At 32.4% G+C, this 18,453-nt stretch overlaps 5 protein-coding genes across 5 annotated transcripts; 3 read left to right on the top strand and 2 right to left on the bottom strand.

Annotated features, from left to right (window-relative positions):
• The first annotated feature begins 6,068 nt into the window (after positions 1 to 6,068).
• Positions 6,069 to 8,079, top strand: LOC109600493 (cuticle protein 18.7). The gene is made up of 2 exons (XM_020016652.2): positions 6,069 to 6,117; positions 6,966 to 8,079. Exons 1-2 carry the CDS (start codon positions 6,106 to 6,108, stop codon positions 7,836 to 7,838), a joined length of 885 nt encoding a protein of 294 aa, XP_019872211.2. The 5' UTR covers positions 6,069 to 6,105; the 3' UTR covers positions 7,839 to 8,079.
• A 1,079-nt stretch (positions 8,080 to 9,158) lies between these two features.
• Positions 9,159 to 10,021, top strand: LOC109600494 (cuticle protein 18.7-like). The gene is made up of 2 exons (XM_020016653.2): positions 9,159 to 9,210; positions 9,301 to 10,021. Exons 1-2 carry the CDS (start codon positions 9,199 to 9,201, stop codon positions 9,952 to 9,954), a joined length of 666 nt encoding a protein of 221 aa, XP_019872212.1. The 5' UTR covers positions 9,159 to 9,198; the 3' UTR covers positions 9,955 to 10,021.
• Positions 10,022 to 10,818: 797 nt separating this feature from the next.
• Positions 10,819 to 16,397, bottom strand: LOC126265694 (uncharacterized). The gene is made up of 5 exons (XM_049967955.1): positions 16,330 to 16,397; positions 15,352 to 16,271; positions 14,659 to 14,701; positions 12,881 to 13,510; positions 10,819 to 11,540 (listed from the first exon to the last, which is right to left on the bottom strand). The coding sequence occupies exons 1-5, from the start codon at positions 16,339 to 16,341 to the stop codon at positions 10,887 to 10,889; spliced, it is 2,259 nt and encodes a 752-aa protein (XP_049823912.1). The 5' UTR covers positions 16,342 to 16,397; the 3' UTR covers positions 10,819 to 10,886.
• LOC109600489 (cuticle protein 18.7-like) lies at positions 12,789 to 13,635 on the bottom strand. Its single transcript, XM_049967874.1, has 2 exons — positions 13,576 to 13,635; positions 12,789 to 13,510 (listed from the first exon to the last, which is right to left on the bottom strand). Exons 1-2 carry the CDS (start codon positions 13,585 to 13,587, stop codon positions 12,857 to 12,859), a joined length of 666 nt encoding a protein of 221 aa, XP_049823831.1. The 5' UTR covers positions 13,588 to 13,635; the 3' UTR covers positions 12,789 to 12,856.
• A 577-nt stretch (positions 16,398 to 16,974) lies between the features above and the next one.
• LOC126265612 (cuticle protein 18.7-like) lies at positions 16,975 to 18,369 on the top strand. Its single transcript, XM_049967634.1, has 3 exons — positions 16,975 to 17,111; positions 17,424 to 17,879; positions 17,934 to 18,369. Exons 1-3 carry the CDS (start codon positions 17,100 to 17,102, stop codon positions 18,285 to 18,287), a joined length of 822 nt encoding a protein of 273 aa, XP_049823591.1. The 5' UTR covers positions 16,975 to 17,099; the 3' UTR covers positions 18,288 to 18,369.
• The last annotated feature ends 84 nt before the right edge of the window (positions 18,370 to 18,453 follow it).

Here is an 18,453-nt window from a genome sequence, read left to right as displayed (position 1 = left end):
AACAAAATCATTCAGAATATATTTATATAATTTTATTAATAATAAAATTCTTGTTATTTTCTAAAAAAATCTGGTAATTTTTAATATAAATTAATAAATATACTAATAATTAATTAATGTATTTTATTTGCTAAATAATACTGGTGTGTTGTTTTTATAATAATTACACATTTTCATATTCTCTATATTTGATCAACTCAAACAACTTAAAAACAATTTAATTATTAATAAATATCCAATTGAAATTAACATAAAATAATGTTTTATTTAAAGAATGTGCATAAACTCAAACAAAAATTAAACTTCAACACCCGCCACTCGTACAATTTTAAGATCGTATCACTTTATTGTATTCAAACTGCTTTCTACAACGGAACGGAATTTAATGCGCCTGTTGCGGTTTAATTAACGTTAATAAATTGTAGTGGCTACAACAAGACATTAAACACCAGGAAGGTGATAATTGTCGGATTTATTATTTGGCATTAATCCGACTACAAGATACGTTACATATTTCATTTTTAATTTAGAGATAACGTTGAATAAATATTGTTCTTATTGTCAGTAACATAAAGGAAAACTACTCGAGAATAATTTACATAGAATTTTAAACTAATTAAGATATGTATTAAATAATACAGTTAGATAAACAGCATCCATTAAATTTTCATGATTATTAACAGATTTAATTTATGTAAGACAATAAAACGCATATATGCATTTGACATTAAGACATTGATATATTCATTGGTAACACCCAAACCTATTAATAATTAATTAATGAATTAATATGCGATTTGTGTGTTTTTATGTTGCTAAATTAGTGTATTTTTAGATGAAAACTAAAAAGCTCAGACACAATTAACTGATTGATTGATTGATTTTAACAAATTTGTACTAAATTATTAAATTGTATCATATTTTTATGTGCGCACTAGATAAATGTAATTTATTGGAATAGTTTATATGGTATAACTGTTCTAAATACTATTTTATGAGCAATAATTTACAGTAAACTATTAAGCAATAATAAAGATGAATAATGGTAATTTACACGTGATTGGTACATGTTTTTACATGAAACAGATGTTTTACAGTCACCAAACAATTCCGATAATAGTGTTACATACAGTATATCCTATTATTTTACACGCAATAACATTGATTTCATTGTCTGAAACAATAAAACATTTAATGGACTATAAATTGTTTAAACTCATATCAGTTCAAGACTTTATCACCTACAGAGTGTGACTAAAATTTATGGCTTTTAAAATTAATAACGATCTATAGCTAACGTGAGATTTATGACGACTGGCCAACAGGATGTTGGTAAAAACACCGTAAGAAAAAATGCATTTCTATATTTAATAGAAATTACAAACAATCTACATTGATCAATCGTTTTTATGAAATTCAAAATAAAGAACAAACATAGGAATGTTGCGAATTCTATGTTTCCATAAACCGTAACAGGCACTTTTATCTGATTACGCATTAAAAGTTTCGAAATGTTTTGGATTGATACATTTTATGAATGTTACAGATAAGGCGGAAAAAATTTTGACCTTGCGTTTAATTTTTATTTCGAATTTGTTTACTTTTTCGTTGTTCCAATGAAGCTTGAAGACTGTATAATAAATCTATTAATCGGTTTGTTGTGTGGGACAAAGCGACAACTAAATTAGCCGTTACGATAAAGCAAATATTTGACATAATTTGACATAATAAAACAAATTAAACTACATTCAATTAATTTGTCATTCGCAACACTCGAATGGATTTCGGGCAAATCGCAGGATTTGTTACGAATTTGAATAATTTCGTGCATGAACTGGACGTCATTTATCATCAATTCACCATTAATAATAGTATGTCACATTAAGTGGTTTAGATTATAAAAAATTTACCTTGTCACATGTTTGCAAAAAATATTGTTCATGCATATTAATTGTGGCCCGAAGCAAACACTGATTGATTAATGAGCTGGGTCAAAATGAATAACTACTATCGATGTGCTGTCAAATTTTACAGGTGGCTAGTTTTCCTGATTAATAAATTAGTTTTAAATTTGTTAATTGATATAATTGTTGCAGTTTAATTGTACAAAATTACTACTAACGAGATTTTAATTTATATCACCATCAGATTTATAATTATTGTTATATAATATTATATTTATGACGCAAAAATATTACGATTTAACAACTTCTATATAAACCATTTTTTTAGATAAATTTAATGAAAAAAGGTTTGTAAATTTGAGAAGTTATTACTTCTAGGAATATCTTAATATTCTATAAAAATATTATCCAGTCTAGTATTAGCAGTAGTCGAAAAAAAAAAAATTTATAAATATTTCTCAAATCTACTAAGAAGTCTGGACAAACATGACTGGTTTATTAATATAGTTTGCATATAATAATCACTACTCAAAAAAATCTTTTTCAACAAATTTTGCTTAAAAAGACTGATTTATTAATCTAATCTACAACAAAAAAATGCTCAAAATTTAACTTCTTGTGTAAATAAACCTGTTTTCGACAAAATTTGGTCAAAAAGGGTTTATTAATTCAATCTATAATAAAATAATTAACAAAATATGAGTTCTCAATTTAAGAAACTACTTTTCAACAAATTTTGCACAAAGAAACTGGTTTATTAATACAATTTAGAACTAAATAATTAAAATTTAAGTTCTCAAGTTAAAAAAATCTCATTTCAACAAATTTTATTTAAAAAGACTGATTTATTAAATTAAAATAAATTTACTCAAAAAAACTGGTTTATTAATTTAATATATAATAAAATAATAAACAAAATTTCGTTTCAACAAATTTTGCTCAAAATGTCTGATTTATTAATCTAATCTACAATAAAATAATTATCGAAATTTAACTTCTTGGTTAAAAAACTTGTTTTCAGCAAAATCTGCTCAAAAAGCCTGGATTATTATTACAATTTATAACAAAATAATGATTAAGTTTACAAGTTAAAAAACCTCTTTTCAACAACAAAAATATTGATTTATTAATGTAATCTACAACAAAGTAATGATCAAAATTTAATTTTTCGTGTTAAAAAATCTTCTTTCAACAAATTTTGTCAAAAAACTTTTAACCTAATATAATAAAATAATGAAAAAATTGTTTATTTTCATAAATATTAATAATTTTGAACTTTTATTGTTAAATTTACTATTAGTAGTTTACCATTCAGTTAATTTTTGTGTACATTCCTAATTAATTTTTTCTTCGCCTTGTTTAATTTACTGTATTATAATTAATTATACCTATATTATAAAAGATTTAATCTCTCTGACTGGACAAGCCTGTTAACATGTAGTAGTATCGCTTATAATCTGTTTATCCTTATAAATAGACTTATGTTAAAAGCACTTGTCTAAACAAAATTAAATATGTAAGTTCCACATCCTGAATCATTGCGTGGGATTATTCAATTTCAGCCTCAACTGTTCCAACACATTTTTTAAAAGCGCAACCTTGAAATTACAAAAGTAAAAAATGCCGAATATTTCGTGCAACCATTTTCCTAATAAATGTGGTTAAATTGTTACTCAAGATATTATCGATCGCATTATCAAATTCATAAAATTATCAACATTATACGTTTCGTCAACCACACGTTTTTAAAATTCATGTCATTAACTGCTTTTTTTATTTATATAACAAATAATTTCCGCTCTGATAAATCGACAGTATAAATCTTCGTAAATTAGTATTCAACGGTCGACACAAAAATAATTAAAGCTGCGATATGCTTCAAGGAAATACGATTTTTTTGATACACTCACTTGTGTTTACATGGATCCAGAGAAATAAAATAGACGGACCCACCGCGACAGGAACTTTCGATTTCGAATCGAAGTCTGCATACCAATCGGTTAATCAGCTGTGAAGTAATAAACAATTCGTGTACGATTTTTTTTGTATTCATCATCTCAATGATTTGACAAAACGTTTATTTGTCGTTTATAATTGTTTAATCCTTGAACTTGCCGGAGACTTTAATGCACGATAAGACGAAGAAACGGATATTTAAATTGCAGTTACGACACCAGTTAATGTAGTTAGTTATTAATTAATTTGTCGCAGGTTATTCGCAATTAATTAATTATAATATATGTTAACAATTTTTATATTCAATGCGCTTTTCCCCGCTTCTATACGGTTAATAATTAAGATAAAACGGCAATATGTCTTGGAATTTAACATAAAAATAATTTATAATCAATATGTTTACCACTAACTCCATAAACATCGTTACGCGTTAATTTTTATAATGCAAATCAGTGTCATTCCACTAGAATTATGTATTATCTTTACAAATGTGGATAACTATAACCATATTAGATTTAGCTTGCTTCATTAAACGATTAAATATGTGATAATTTTTCACATTGCGAACGATTGTTTATTAATGGCATGTAAATGTATCCTGGAACTGTCCGACAATGCACCCAATGCAAATCATGTAGGTATGTTCTGTATATTTTTTTGAGATAGTTGCATAGTTTAAATATCAAAAAAGTTCAATTTTTATTAATTAGAAGGACGATTAATTAATTCATAATTTAAAAAATACAGGTATTGAATAAATAGGTATATAACTGAAAATGTCTTATATAATATATAATATATAATATATAATATATAATATATAATATATAATATATAATATATAATATATAATATATAATATATAATATATAATATATAATATATAATATATAATATATAATATATAATATATAATATATAATATATAATATATAATATATAATATATAATATATAATATATAATATATAATATATAATATATAATATATAATATATAATATATAATATATAATATATAATATATAATATATAATATATAATATATAATATATAATATATAATATATAATATATAATATATAATATATAATATATAATATATAATATATAATATATAATATATAATATATAATATATAATATATAATATATAATATATAATATATAATATATAATATATAATATATAATATATAATATATAATATATAATATATAATATATAATATATAATATATAATATATAATATATAATATATAATATATAATATTATACTTGAAAATATATTTATTAAAATTTTAAAAGTGACTGACTTGTTTGAGTACGTATAAATATATACGTATAAATTTGTATTTCATATGAAAGTTGAAAAAGTTATGCCATTTTAAATGTCAAATAAATATAATTTAAAATTCTTAACCTATTTATTAGAGATTCAGGACGGTTGGTTTATTTTTAAAGACTGGTTGTGAAAAGTAATAAATATGCGTTTCCCATCGTCTTTATAAATGTTAACACACATTGAGGAAGGTTCTTAGACATTTTCTAAATAACCAATACAATTGATGCATTATGCAGTGTTCAATTTTTATAATCATTCATTGCAATTTCCAGTTATACGTATTCATAAAACCGACATTTCAAAAAAAACTTAAATTAAATCATATTTATATGTTATTAACTCCATTTTGTAAAATAAGCTGTAAGGTAATGGTCATTTAATGTTTTATACAAATTAGCTTTATATATTTTTTATGACGTCTATAATATTTAGTTTTAAAATTACACATTAAAAAATATTTTAATACTAAATATACATTTAAAATAATTATAAAATATGATTAAAAATTAAATTCCATATCCAATTGTTTTTTTTTTTTTTTTTTTTCATTAAACTTTAAAGCAAAAGAAATTTGTATAAATTTATGTATAAATATCCACAAGTACATCAAAAACAAAGGAACGCCACAACGCCCAAAGGAGAATGGAACGGTGTGAGAAGTTGCACTTGACCGAAAATTTAAAAAACCAAAAAAAAAAAAAACACCCGTCAATTATTTAGTGAAAATCGTCGTGGCGGATTTCCTTGTGATCGTTGGGGTCCTCTGGCCAAGGTCCCGGGACGCCACGGATAGATGGTACCCACGGGGGTACGTATATATACCACTGCGTATCATATCGACGTTACACCAGTAACAACAGTCCTTAACCGGAGGTTGGTCCACTGTTACGATTAAGTGCATCGCAATGAAAGTTTTGGTAAGTAGCCACACCGCTGAAAAATCAATGGAGTTTAACAAAACAGTTTTGAAGTAGTGCGTGCGTTTATTCAACCGCGTTTTTTATTTCGCATTACGGCTACGCGTTTTACATTTCCTCGAGTTGCGCAATTTTTGTTATTAACCATTAGTTATGCTGCTATTTTTTTTCAAATGTTATATTTATTGGTCAAGTGGTATTTGTTGGTTGGTAGAATCGTTAGCTTTCTTTTAGCTGTGCACTTATTTATGTGTGTCTCTTGTCCCATTTATGTCATATCAAATGAAAAATTTAATAATAATTTTAATGTAATTTTAGAATGGGAAGGAAGAATATTTTACAAACAGTAATTTTTTTAAAGGAAAATAACTTAGGATTAATAAATGTAACATTTTATATTCTTGAAGATTAATATTATACATAATATTTTAAGATTTACTTTAACAAATTAAAAAAATATATAACTGAAATAACATTTCAAATCCTATCGGCAGTTATAAGTTCATGGTTAAGACGTTCATTTCTAAAATTATTTATTGTGCACTTACTCTTCCACTTTGTTTACAATTATAGTTACAGTAATCATGAAATAGTTAAGGCGTGGTTAATCCATATTCAAATTTAATTTGTTAACGCAGATGTACAAGATCATTCCGATCATTTTTATCCTTCAACAACATCCACGGTGTAATTTACATAACTGTGTAACTCACAAAATTTTAACATAATTAACCGTGAACAATATCACAAACGCTTCCGTAAAAGTAAAAGTTTCATAACAAACAATATTTGAAACATTTGTGCAACGAAGCAATTCGTGTCATGGTAAAATACAATTTTGATTCTAGATCTTAGTAAGTTGTGCCCTTGCTGTGGCATCAGCAGGTTGGTCACCGTACGCTTACGCCCCATGGGCCCAACACATCCCCGTCATCGGGCCAAACGGAGTCCCAGTCGACACACCCGAAGTCCAAGCGGCTAAAGCCCACCACGCCGCCGCTCACCTAGAAGCCGCCTCACGCTCCGGCCACGCCGTCGCCCCCCTCGGTTACTACGGAGTACCAGTGATCGGACACAACGCCTTGCCCCTGGACACCCCCGAAGTGGCCGCCGCCAAGCTCCAACACCACCACGACTACGCCGTGGCCGCCCAGAGAAACGGCGTCCACGTGCCCCTCATCGCCGGCCCGTCCGTCCACCCCATCGACACCCCCGACGTCCAACTAGCCAAAGCCGCCCACTTCGCCGCCCACGCCGAAGCCAGAGTCCGCGCCGGCCACCACTACAGAAGAAGACGCGGAATCTACACCGGACCCCAACACATTCCCGTAATCGGCCCGAACGGCGTGCCCGTCGAACCCGTGGAAGTCCAGCAGGCCAGAGCTGCCCATTTGGCCGCCCACGGACACGGCCACGTCTACGCTCCGGCCATTCAACACGCTCCAGTTTACGGATCACCGTGGGCCCACACTTACCCGGCCATCGGACACGACGGTCAGCCCATCGAAACTCCGGAAGTGCAGGCACTGAAGGCCCATCACTTCGCCGCCCACGCCGAAGCCAGTGTCCGTGCCGGTCCTTACGGTCCGGCCTATGCAGGACCTTATGCCCACTTGACTTTGGGTGCCAACGGGGCTCCGGTTGATACTCCCGAAGTACAACACGCCAGAGCCGCCCATTTGGCAGCCCACGCCGCCGCCGCGACCGGACACCACTACTAAGAACGCTTTCGCAAGCGATTAGGGTTAAGATTTATGAGATGCTGCCGATATTTGGAATTTTTTCCATATCAAATACAACTTTTCCCTTTTTTCTATAAAAAAAGATTAAGTTATATTTGTGTTGTTAACTAGCCAGATGATTGTTATTGCGTAATTTTACGTTTTTCTTGTGTTACTCTTGTACATACATTTTTTTTGTAAAGTGAATGCCAAAATAAAAAGTGCAATAAAATTTAAAATTTATTATCGTGTTTTAATTGAAAAATAAATAAATATATATATATATATATATATATATATATATATATATATTAAACAAAAAATTGTAAAATCTATTTATAAATTATTTAGCCCCAATATAAGATGAATATAAAAAATGTCCATAAACAAATCGATCAAATTAATACAATACATATAAAAATAATTCTAAATTTCTATCTATAATTTTAAATTTTTAAATTGATTATTTATTAAAAATATGATAAAAAATAAATAAATATAAATTTGAGAAAATTTTTTTCAAAAAATAAGCTTTTAAAATTTTCAAATATATATAAGGATAATAATTAATAAAATTCTTTCCCATTTATAGGAATGTGACAAAAAATACTATTACGTTTTATTTATAGTTTCAGTAAAACATGATATGAAACCTATTAAATTATATATAATAGATAAAAATGGTATTTAATAAATAAAATTGTCATAAAATATTTTAACACTAAATAATTTAAATTTATAATAATGATTTTATTAATAATATTTTAATATAATGAATAGATAACTGAACATAACTGAAATTTTAGAATATATTAATTAATACTTTCTCTGATAAATCTAAAGAAACAGTTTTGAAGGAATTCCGGTTAAATAATAACAATTAAATAATGCTTAATAATGATGATGCTTAATGAATAATTAAAATTATTCAAAACATGAAAACATGTAATTATCAAATGTAAAATCGTTTTTAATATTATCTTAGTTACTATCGTTTATTCATGCAAAAAAAGTATAACAATGATTTTAAAATTATTTTGATTATAATTTGTTTCTTAATTAACATCTAATTAATAATCAAAACATAGCATTGATAGTAAAATGTTAACTGTATCATTTCCTGAATATATGTCAAATTATTTACATTTTTTAAACCTGCTAATCAAAGGTGATGAAATGTTTGGCTATCTAACAATATAAGTGCTACAATTTTCCTTCACAACATCCCCATAAGTAAAAGTAACCTTGCCAAAAAACGCACGAATTCATTATCAATCTCATATAAATACCAGTGAAGGATTAAACAAGACATAATCACTTCAACAGTCCTATCGACTAGGAGGTTACAAAATAAATCACCATGAAAGTATTGGTAAGTACTAATTTTACCTTCAGACAATCGATCAATTATTTTTGTTTGTCTTAAGTAATATAAAAATGTTACATATATATTTTTTTATAGATTGTTGTATCTTGCGCTTTGGCTGTTGCCTCTGCCGGTCTCATCCACGCCCCATATGCCCACCAACTCCAACACATCCCAGTCATCGGACCAAACGGAGTCCCAGTTGAACCCGCCGAAGTCCAAATCGCCAGAGCCGAACACCTCGCCGCCCACGGACACAGCCACGCCGTTGTCGCCCCACACGTCGCCACCGTCAACGGTCTCCCCTTGGACACCCCCGAAGTAGCCGCCGCCAAGATCCAACACCACCACGACTACGCCGTCGCCGCCCACAGAAACGGAGTAGCCGTTGCTCACGGAGTTCCAGTAGCCCATGCCCTTCCAGTAGCTCACGCTCTTCCAGTAGCTCATATCGCTCACGCTCACGGTGCCGTCATTGGCGTCAACGGCGCTCCATTGGAAACCCCAGAAGTACAAGCAGCCAAAGCCGCTCATTTCGCTGCTCACGTTGAAGCCAACGCTCGTTCCGGTCATTTGGTAGCTCCTTTGGCCGCCGCCGTACACGGAGTGCACGCTGTACCAGTTGTTGCTGGAGGTTTGCCTTTGGACACCCCCGAAGTAGCTGTAGCTAAGGCCCAACATTTGGCCGCTCATGCTGAAGCTGCTCATCGTCATCATCTTGCTCCAGTCGCTCATTCCGCGTGGTGGTAAAACATCAATAGTTTGTGGATGGTTTTTGTGTAGTTTTGTATATTAAATAAAACTTTTTTTAACTGTATATTGATTTTTATTTGCAACCTTAATGAAAATTAGAACTATTATAATATCAATGACTTCTAACGTTGAAGCTGCTCATCGTGGTTACTTTGTTTCAGTTGCTCATTCCGTTTGGTGGTGAAAAATAAATAGTTTGTGCATAAATTTTATGTAGTTCGTGTATATAAAATATAGTTTTTGTATTGGTAAATGAATTTTTATTTAAAAAGTTAAACAGGAAATTAAAAAAGAAAGACGTCCCAAATATTACCTAATATTATGATAATTGATCATTGTTCATAATGACTTCTTATTATTGAGATAGATAAATAAATTAAAACGTCTTAAAAAATACAATGGTTATCCATAATTAATTAAAACTTATATTTTTTATTAAATAAATAAAAGAATTTTTATAAAATTAATAATTCATTAATTTTGATTAAATATTTTAATAATTTTAATTAAATTAATAATACCTAAATAAGTGTTGACAATTCTATTAAAAAAGAACATAAAGTAAAATTTAAAAATTTATATATTTATAATCAGTTATATATATTTATAAAATACCATGAACCAAGAATCTACATGAAAAAACTTGCAAGTGTAGTAAAACTATAAATTAACTGATCACATATTTGTAAATGAGTTTTATTAATATTTTTTATCAAATAGCATTTATTTTTAAATTTTTTGTACAAATGAAACTATAAGAAAATTTAGTTATACAATTTCATTTTTAAAATATTGAAATTTTCTCACATATTGTATATATGTACTAATTTTCATTAAAGTTGCAGTAAATAAAAATCAACATACAGGTAAAAGAAAATTTTATTTAATATAAAAAACTACACAAAAACCATCCACAAACTATTGATGTTTTACCACCACGCGGAATGAGCGACTGGAGCAAGATGATCACGATGAGCAGCTTCAGCATGAGCGGCCAAATGTTGGGCCTTGGCTACAGCTACTTCGGGGGTGTCCAAAGGCAAACCTCCAGCAACAACTGGTACAGCGTGCACTCCGTGTACGGCGGCGGCCAAAGGAGCTACCAAATGACCGGAACGAGCGTTGGCTTCAACGTGAGCAGCGAAATGAGCGGCTTTGGCTGCTTGTACTTCTGGGGTTTCCAATGGAGCGCCGTTGACGCCAATGACGGCACCGTGAGCGTGAGCGATATGAGCTACTGGAAGAGCGTGAGCTACTGGAAGGGCATGGGCTACTGGAACTCCGTGAGCAACGGCTACTCCGTTTCTGTGGGCGGCGACGGCGTAGTCGTGGTGGTGTTGGATCTTGGCGGCGGCTACTTCGGGGGTGTCCAAGGGGAGACCGTTGACGGTGGCGACGTGTGGGGCAACAACGGCATGGCTGTGTCCGTGGGCAGCGAGGTGTTCGGCTCTGGCGATTTGGACTTCGGCGGGTTCAACTGGGACTCCATTTGGTCCGATGACTGGAATGTGTTGGAGTTGGTGGGCATATGGGGCGTGGATGAGTCCGGCAGAGGCAACAGCCAAAGCGCAAGATACGACAATCTATCAATAAAATGTACAATTATACTTTTCAATAAGTGACCAAAACTAATATACTAATACTTACCAATACTTTCATGGTGGTTTATTTTTAACCTCCTAATCTGTAGGACTGTTGAAATAATTATGTCTTGTTAAAATGTTCTCTGGTATTTATATTAGAGTGATAATGAATTCATGCATTTTTTAGCAAGGTTACTTTTACCCGTAGGGATGTGTGAAGGAAAAATGTAGCACTTTGTTAGAAATCCGGAAATTTCTCCACATTTAATTAGTACTTATGTATATTTAATTCATTAAGTATAAAATTGCTGCCATTGACGTCAGCAGATCTCCACTGAAAGCCACTAAAATTTAAGCTGCCTATTGCGCCTTAAAGCCAAAACTCTTTTCGGCTATTTGATAACTTCTTTGGATGCCGCCATACATATAGTCTATTATTTGTAGATGGACACATCCTATGTAGCTGTAGCTAAGTTCCGGCATTTGGCTATTCACGTCGAAGCCGTCCATCCTCGTCATCGACTCTAGACGTTCAATCCCCTTGTTGGCAAAATATCAGTAGTTTGTGGATAATTTTTATCAGTTTTTTAAAAAACTAGTTTATCAGTAAATTTAAAAAAGAATTATTTCTCAAATCTTAACAGAACGAAGTTTACCTAATATGATCAACACTTATTATTATTGAAAAAAATATTTAAAAAAACCTACTTAGTAAACAGTATATCTTTCTTAAATGAAAAAAACATAAAAGATGTATAAAAATTGCAATTAACACTTAATAGTTCTAATTAAATATTTTGTTAGTATTAATAACTTGACGGGTAATTAGGTTCTAATTAAAAAAAATGAACTTGCAAAAGGAAATTATAATTTTTATTAATATTAATAATTATATAGGTATAAACTAAAAAGAAATTATTTTAAAGATCTACATGGAAAAGTCGCAAATTTAATAAAACATTAAAAAGTTTATTTAATAAATATTAATCACATTAATTTGAGTTGTATAAATATTATTTATTTATTAGCATTTATTTTTAAAAAAGTATTATATTAATTTCCATTGCACAAATCAAACAAAATCCACAACACAGATTTATAAAATTTCACTTTTGGAATATTGAAATTTTCAATTATATTTTACGGTAATCATTTATATATAAATTTCATATTTTCAGCGAAAAATAGTTAAATTGATATTATAATTAATCTAATATTAATTAAAGTTGTAGCAAATAAAATTCAATATACAGGTAAAAGAAAATTTTATTTAATATACAAAACTATACAAAAACCATCCACAAACTATTGATGTTTTACCACCACGCGGAATGAGCGACTGGAGCAAGATGATCACGATGAGCAGCTTCAGCATGAGCGGCCAAATGTTGGGCCTTGGCAACAGCTACTTCGGGGGTGTCCAAAGGCAAACCTCCAGCTACAACTGGTACAGCGTGTACTCCGTGTACGGCGGCGGCCAAAGGAGCTACCAAATGACCGGAACGAGCGTTGGCTTCAACGTGAGCGGCGAAATGAGCGGCTTTGGCGGCTTGTACTTCTGGGGTTTCCAATGGAGCGCCGTTGACGCCAATGACGGCACCGTGAGCATGAGCGATATGAGCTACTGGAAGAGCGTGAGCTACTGGAAGGGCATGGGCTACTGGAACTCCGTGAGCAACGGCTACTCCGTTTCTGTGGGCGGCGACGGCGTAGTCGTGGTGGTGTTGGATCTTGGCGGCGGCTACTTCGGGGGTGTCCAAGGGGAGACCGTTGACGGTGGCGACGTGTGGGGCGACAACGGCGTGGCTGTGTCCGTGGGCGGCGAGGTGTTCGGCTCTGGCGATTTGGACTTCGGCGGGTTCAACTGGGACTCCGTTTGGTCCGATTACTGGGATGTGTTGGAGTTGGTGAGCATATGGGGCGTGGATGAGACCGGCAGAGGCAACAGCCAAAGCGCAAGATACGACAATCTATTAATAAAATTTACAATTATACTTTTCAATAAGTAACCAAAACTAATGTAACTAACACTTACCAATACTTTCATGGTGGTTTATTTTTTAACCTCCTAATCTGTAGGACTGTTGAATTAATTATGTCTTGTTAAAATGTTCTCTGGTATTTATATTAGACTGATAATGAATTCATGCGTTTTTTGGCAAGGTTACTTTTACCCGTAGGGGTGTTTGAAGGAAAAATATATTATAGTACTTTGTTAGATAACCGGAAATTTCCCCATAGTTGATTAGTACTTATGGATATTTTAATTGATGAGGTATAAAATTGACTTAAACATTTAGATTATTTGAACTCTACTAAGTTTTAGGGTACCTATGGATTATATGTTTCAAAATGTATAAAAGATGAATTTATTTATATTATATTTTTAAGTGGTCTATAATAATTTGTAATAGTTTTATACTTATTCTAAATAAATGTAAAAAGTCGTATTTTTAAATATATTTTTATATAAATAAACAATATAAATGTAAAATACAATAATAAATCTTATAATTATCATAATTTATTCATTTATTTTCGTGCAATATGTAGTTTATATAGAATAATTGAATATAGTAAAATATATAGATTAATTCAAAATATTTTTGAATATTTCGTTGAATCCTATACATTTTTTTCAAATCTTAAAAACGTTTTTTTAATTAATTAAATATATAATATATCACTTATTTTCAATGTATATTTCCGTTGAATACAGTAAAAAATATAGATTAATAAAATATATTTTGGAATATTTTATTGAAAACTAATTCTGGTATCGTTTAATGCTTTAATTTAAAATTATTATATGTCTATAAATGTAATTTTATGTTTTAAAAAATTTGAAATTTCAGTTTATAACACTAAAATAAGAAAAAACAATAATTTTTTTCTGACTACAAAAAATGTATAGTAGTACAATAATCATTTTCTTTAATAATATAATAAAATTTTATTATCAATTTTAATCATACTTGACAAGAAACTCAGTTTCTCTCGCCAGGTCGCTTTGGTAAAGGGGAAAGCTCTAGCAGCCTTTGTTGCTTTGAAATCTTTCTTCCTTTCTAAACGTCTTTCCTCTTCAGTTAAGCTGCGTGATTTTAACGCGACAGTCCACTCTCTCTTCACCTATGCTCTTCCTATACGGGGCACCGCCGCCCCTTGGCTCATTAGGTCCCTGCAAGGGACCTACATGAGGCTAGTGAGGTCGGCCCTTGGTGTCCCATACTATAACATAACATTTCCTCTCTTTTGGAGCTGCGGCGCAAACATTCCCTCAATCTCCGGAGATCTATCTTTCAACACTCTAATCCATGCTTGCATGACATCCAACCCTGTGAATCTGACAGATGCAAGAGACCTTGTCTCTTGGCTGTCTAAACCTCTGCGTCTCTTTGGGACATCTTTTCTTTAGTATGTGGTGGTTAGCTGCAAACCTCTTTAATTTTTTCCTTCTCTCTATTTTCCTAAACCTATATGGTTATACTCTTAGGCCATGATCTTCGGATCGGTGCCCGGAGAGGGGTTTTTAGTCGGTTAGTCCGACACTGCCTTCGACTTCCACCAGAAGGCGTCTTGTAGATTTTCCCCTCTTTGACCCAATAAAAAAAAATCAATTTTAATTAAGATCAATGTGTGATTTGAAATACTTATTTTAAAATTAAATACTTTTTGATAAATATGTTTTTATATTTATATTTGTTAAAGAACAAACTGAATTGAAAGTAAAACACAAATTATTCTTATTCAATATTTATTTATAAAATTGGAGGTTCTATAATACACTAATCACAAACTATCGATTTCCTACCATTGCCATTGTTCTGCAGGAGCCAAAGCAGCACGTTGGGCAGCGGCTGCATGTGCAGCAAAATGACCGGCCTTGGCCAACTGTACTTCTGGGGTTTCAACTGGTACACCGTTTACAATAGCTGGCACATGATAACCGTATCCATAACTGGCACCATAAACAGCCAAAGGAGCAGCTACTCCGGAACGTACGTTGGCTTCAACGTGAGCAGCTAAATGTTTAGCTTTGGCAGCTTGTACTTCTGGAGTTTCTACTGGAACGCCGTTGACGATTGCCGGAATGTGTCCGTAGTACCCGCTGTAGACTGGAGCGGCTACAAGGGCGCCGGAACGAGCTTTAGCTTCAATATGGGCGGCGAAGTGGCTGGCTTTGGCGGCTTGCACTTCCGGAGTTTCCAAAGGATGTCCGTCGGCACCTATGGCAGCACCGGCAGCTGCAGAGCGAGCCCTGGCTTCGGCATGAGCGGCGAAGTGGCCGACTTTGGCAGCTTGTACCTCGGGTGTTTCCAATGGTTGTCCGTTAGCTCCGATTACAGCGCCACCGTAGTAGTAAGATCCGTAGTGAACTGGAGCAGGGGTCAGAGCTCCGGTGCGAGCTTTAGCTTCGGCGTGAGCGGCGAAGTGGCTGGCTTTGGCAGCTTGTACTTCTGGGGTCTCCAAGGGTTGGCCGTCAGCACCGATAACCGGGTAAGAGTAAGCGGCGGCGTAGCCGTAAGCTGGGTAGGCGGCGTAGCTGTAAGCTGGGTAGGCGGCGTAACCGGCAGCTACACCGTTTCTTTGGGCAGCAACGGCGAAGTCATGGTAGTGCTGGATTTTGGCGGCGGCTACCTCGGGGGTGTCGAGAGGAAGACCACCGGCGGACACGGAGTGCAAGTGTGGCAGACTTGCAGAGGCAAGTGCAATAATGCAAGATGCGAAGATCTATGCAGACATATAATTAATTAATATGTTTGTAATTGACAAAATGCAAAATACGTACCAATACTTTCATGTTTGTACGTCTTTAGAACCTCCTTATTGCAGGACTGTCGTAAAGATTATGCTGTTAATATCACGGTACATCGTATTTATATCGTTAATGAATGCAAGGAATAATTAAAGCACAAGGACAGTCACTCAGCGCCTAATTGGGATGTCCTAAAGGAAGAACATAAAAAACTGATCCAAACGATATTGGTTGATACAACCTTATTAAATATTGACACCTTAAACTTTAGAATAACTGATCTATATTTTATTTTAATTACTTGCTGGTATGCTAATTCGATGATGTGGCTAATTTTTTTGACATTCGTTCATTTTGGCGAACAACATAATAATGTTTATATTAGGTTGATTTTTTCAGCAAATTCTTTATGTGTGATTCAACTGAATATTACACAGAAATGCTGAACAAGAATTTCCTGTGTAATATAGATTAATAAAAAATAATAAAATTAATCATTGTTATGGAATTTAAAAGTATCATATACTTTGTAAATATTTTGTACACATTTTGTTCATTTTTCTATTGTGGTTTAATATTAGGACAAAACCAAATTATATAATTTCAACGTAAATATGAAATATTGTTGTGTCATTTGCATATTTTGTTCCGAAAAACAATGTTCTACATCACTAATTATAACATTTTCTCAATATACGCATTGATTTAAGAAATACTGAATAAATTTGGGGGATACAGCATAAAATAACACAGATTTTACATTAAATTTTAGTTAGTGTCTAAAGTTCTAGTGAGATATCGACATGAAGTTTTTGGTAAGTTATCAGTGATTTCGTGTTAGTGTTTTCGTTTTGAAGTGCAATGGATTATATTAAATATATACTAGATTCGTAAGTTGTAAAATATTAATATTAATAGAAAAAATACTGACTACAATAAAAACCATGAATAAAGAAATCAAACACGCCTTAAAATATTATTAAAAGGATATTTTCATTGTTCGCATCTGGATTTTTATTGAATATAAAAAATGTTGGTTACCTCATATTAATCATAAATTAGCTTTACATGACTCAACTAAGAGGATGAATGAATAAAAAATCCTAATTTATTTATTTGACATTTAGATTTTATTATCCGGGTTAATGTCCCTTGCTGCATCTCAACATTACTTCCCTCATGCAACTATCGGTCACGATGGCCACCCATTAGAAACCCCCGAAGTCCAACAGGCCAAATCCCATCATTTCGCAGCCCATGCCTCTCGTGGTGGTCATTTAGCTTACCACCCGCATCATAACGGACATTACAACGCCCATCCAGTTTATACCCCTGAAGTAGCTTCTGCAAGACAACAACATTTCCACGATTATGCGATGGCCGCTCAAAGAAATGGAGTTCAAGTTCCACATTATCACCCCGCTGCGCATCATCAGTATCCTGTTGACACACCAGAGGTGCAGCACGCTAAAATGTTGCATTTTGCTGCACATGCCAGAGCTAGAGGACTTCATTACAGAAGGAGGAGGTCCACATTTGGTTATGGTCAGAATTATGAGGTGCCTAGAATCTCTCATCAAGGGGTACAAATAAATACGGTTCTTTTTCACAAAATACTCAATTTTAATACTTTGTAGGTGCCTTTAGACACTCAAGAAGTTGAAGCCTTAAAATCTAAACATTTCCAAGCTCATAATGAAGCGTTGCAGCGTAATGGTCATGTTAGGTCTTATCAAGGAGCTAATCCTTCACATTACCAAGGACAATATTCATCCCACCAAGGAGTGAATCCAAATTATTACAACAATCAAGATTTTTATAACAATGGACCTTATGGCGCATCTTCTAATCATTTGGCATTTACATCTCAGCCCATTCATTTTTATACTGGAAATGTTGGTGCTGCTGGTGGTTATCCTGTAGAAACACCTGAGGTGCAAGCTGCTAAACACGCTCATTTTGCTGCCCATGCAAGAGCTAGAGGATATTAGATAAAAAATAATTGTTAATAATATTTTATAATTTTAGATATTTGTTACAATAAACAATCTTACCATTTTTGAAATATTATTAAATAATTTTATATAACATTAAAGGTAGGCAACTATGATATCCTAGATTCAACTTCAACAGTAGCTATTACTAATACATATAAAT

Source organism: Aethina tumida, chromosome 5 (genome assembly GCF_024364675.1).
Source record: "Aethina tumida isolate Nest 87 chromosome 5, icAetTumi1.1, whole genome shotgun sequence".
Classification (NCBI taxonomy): Eukaryota; Metazoa; Arthropoda; class Insecta; order Coleoptera; family Nitidulidae; genus Aethina; species Aethina tumida.
The sequence above is the reverse complement of the archived record's forward strand: the minus strand, read 5'-3'. Positions and strand labels throughout refer to the sequence as shown.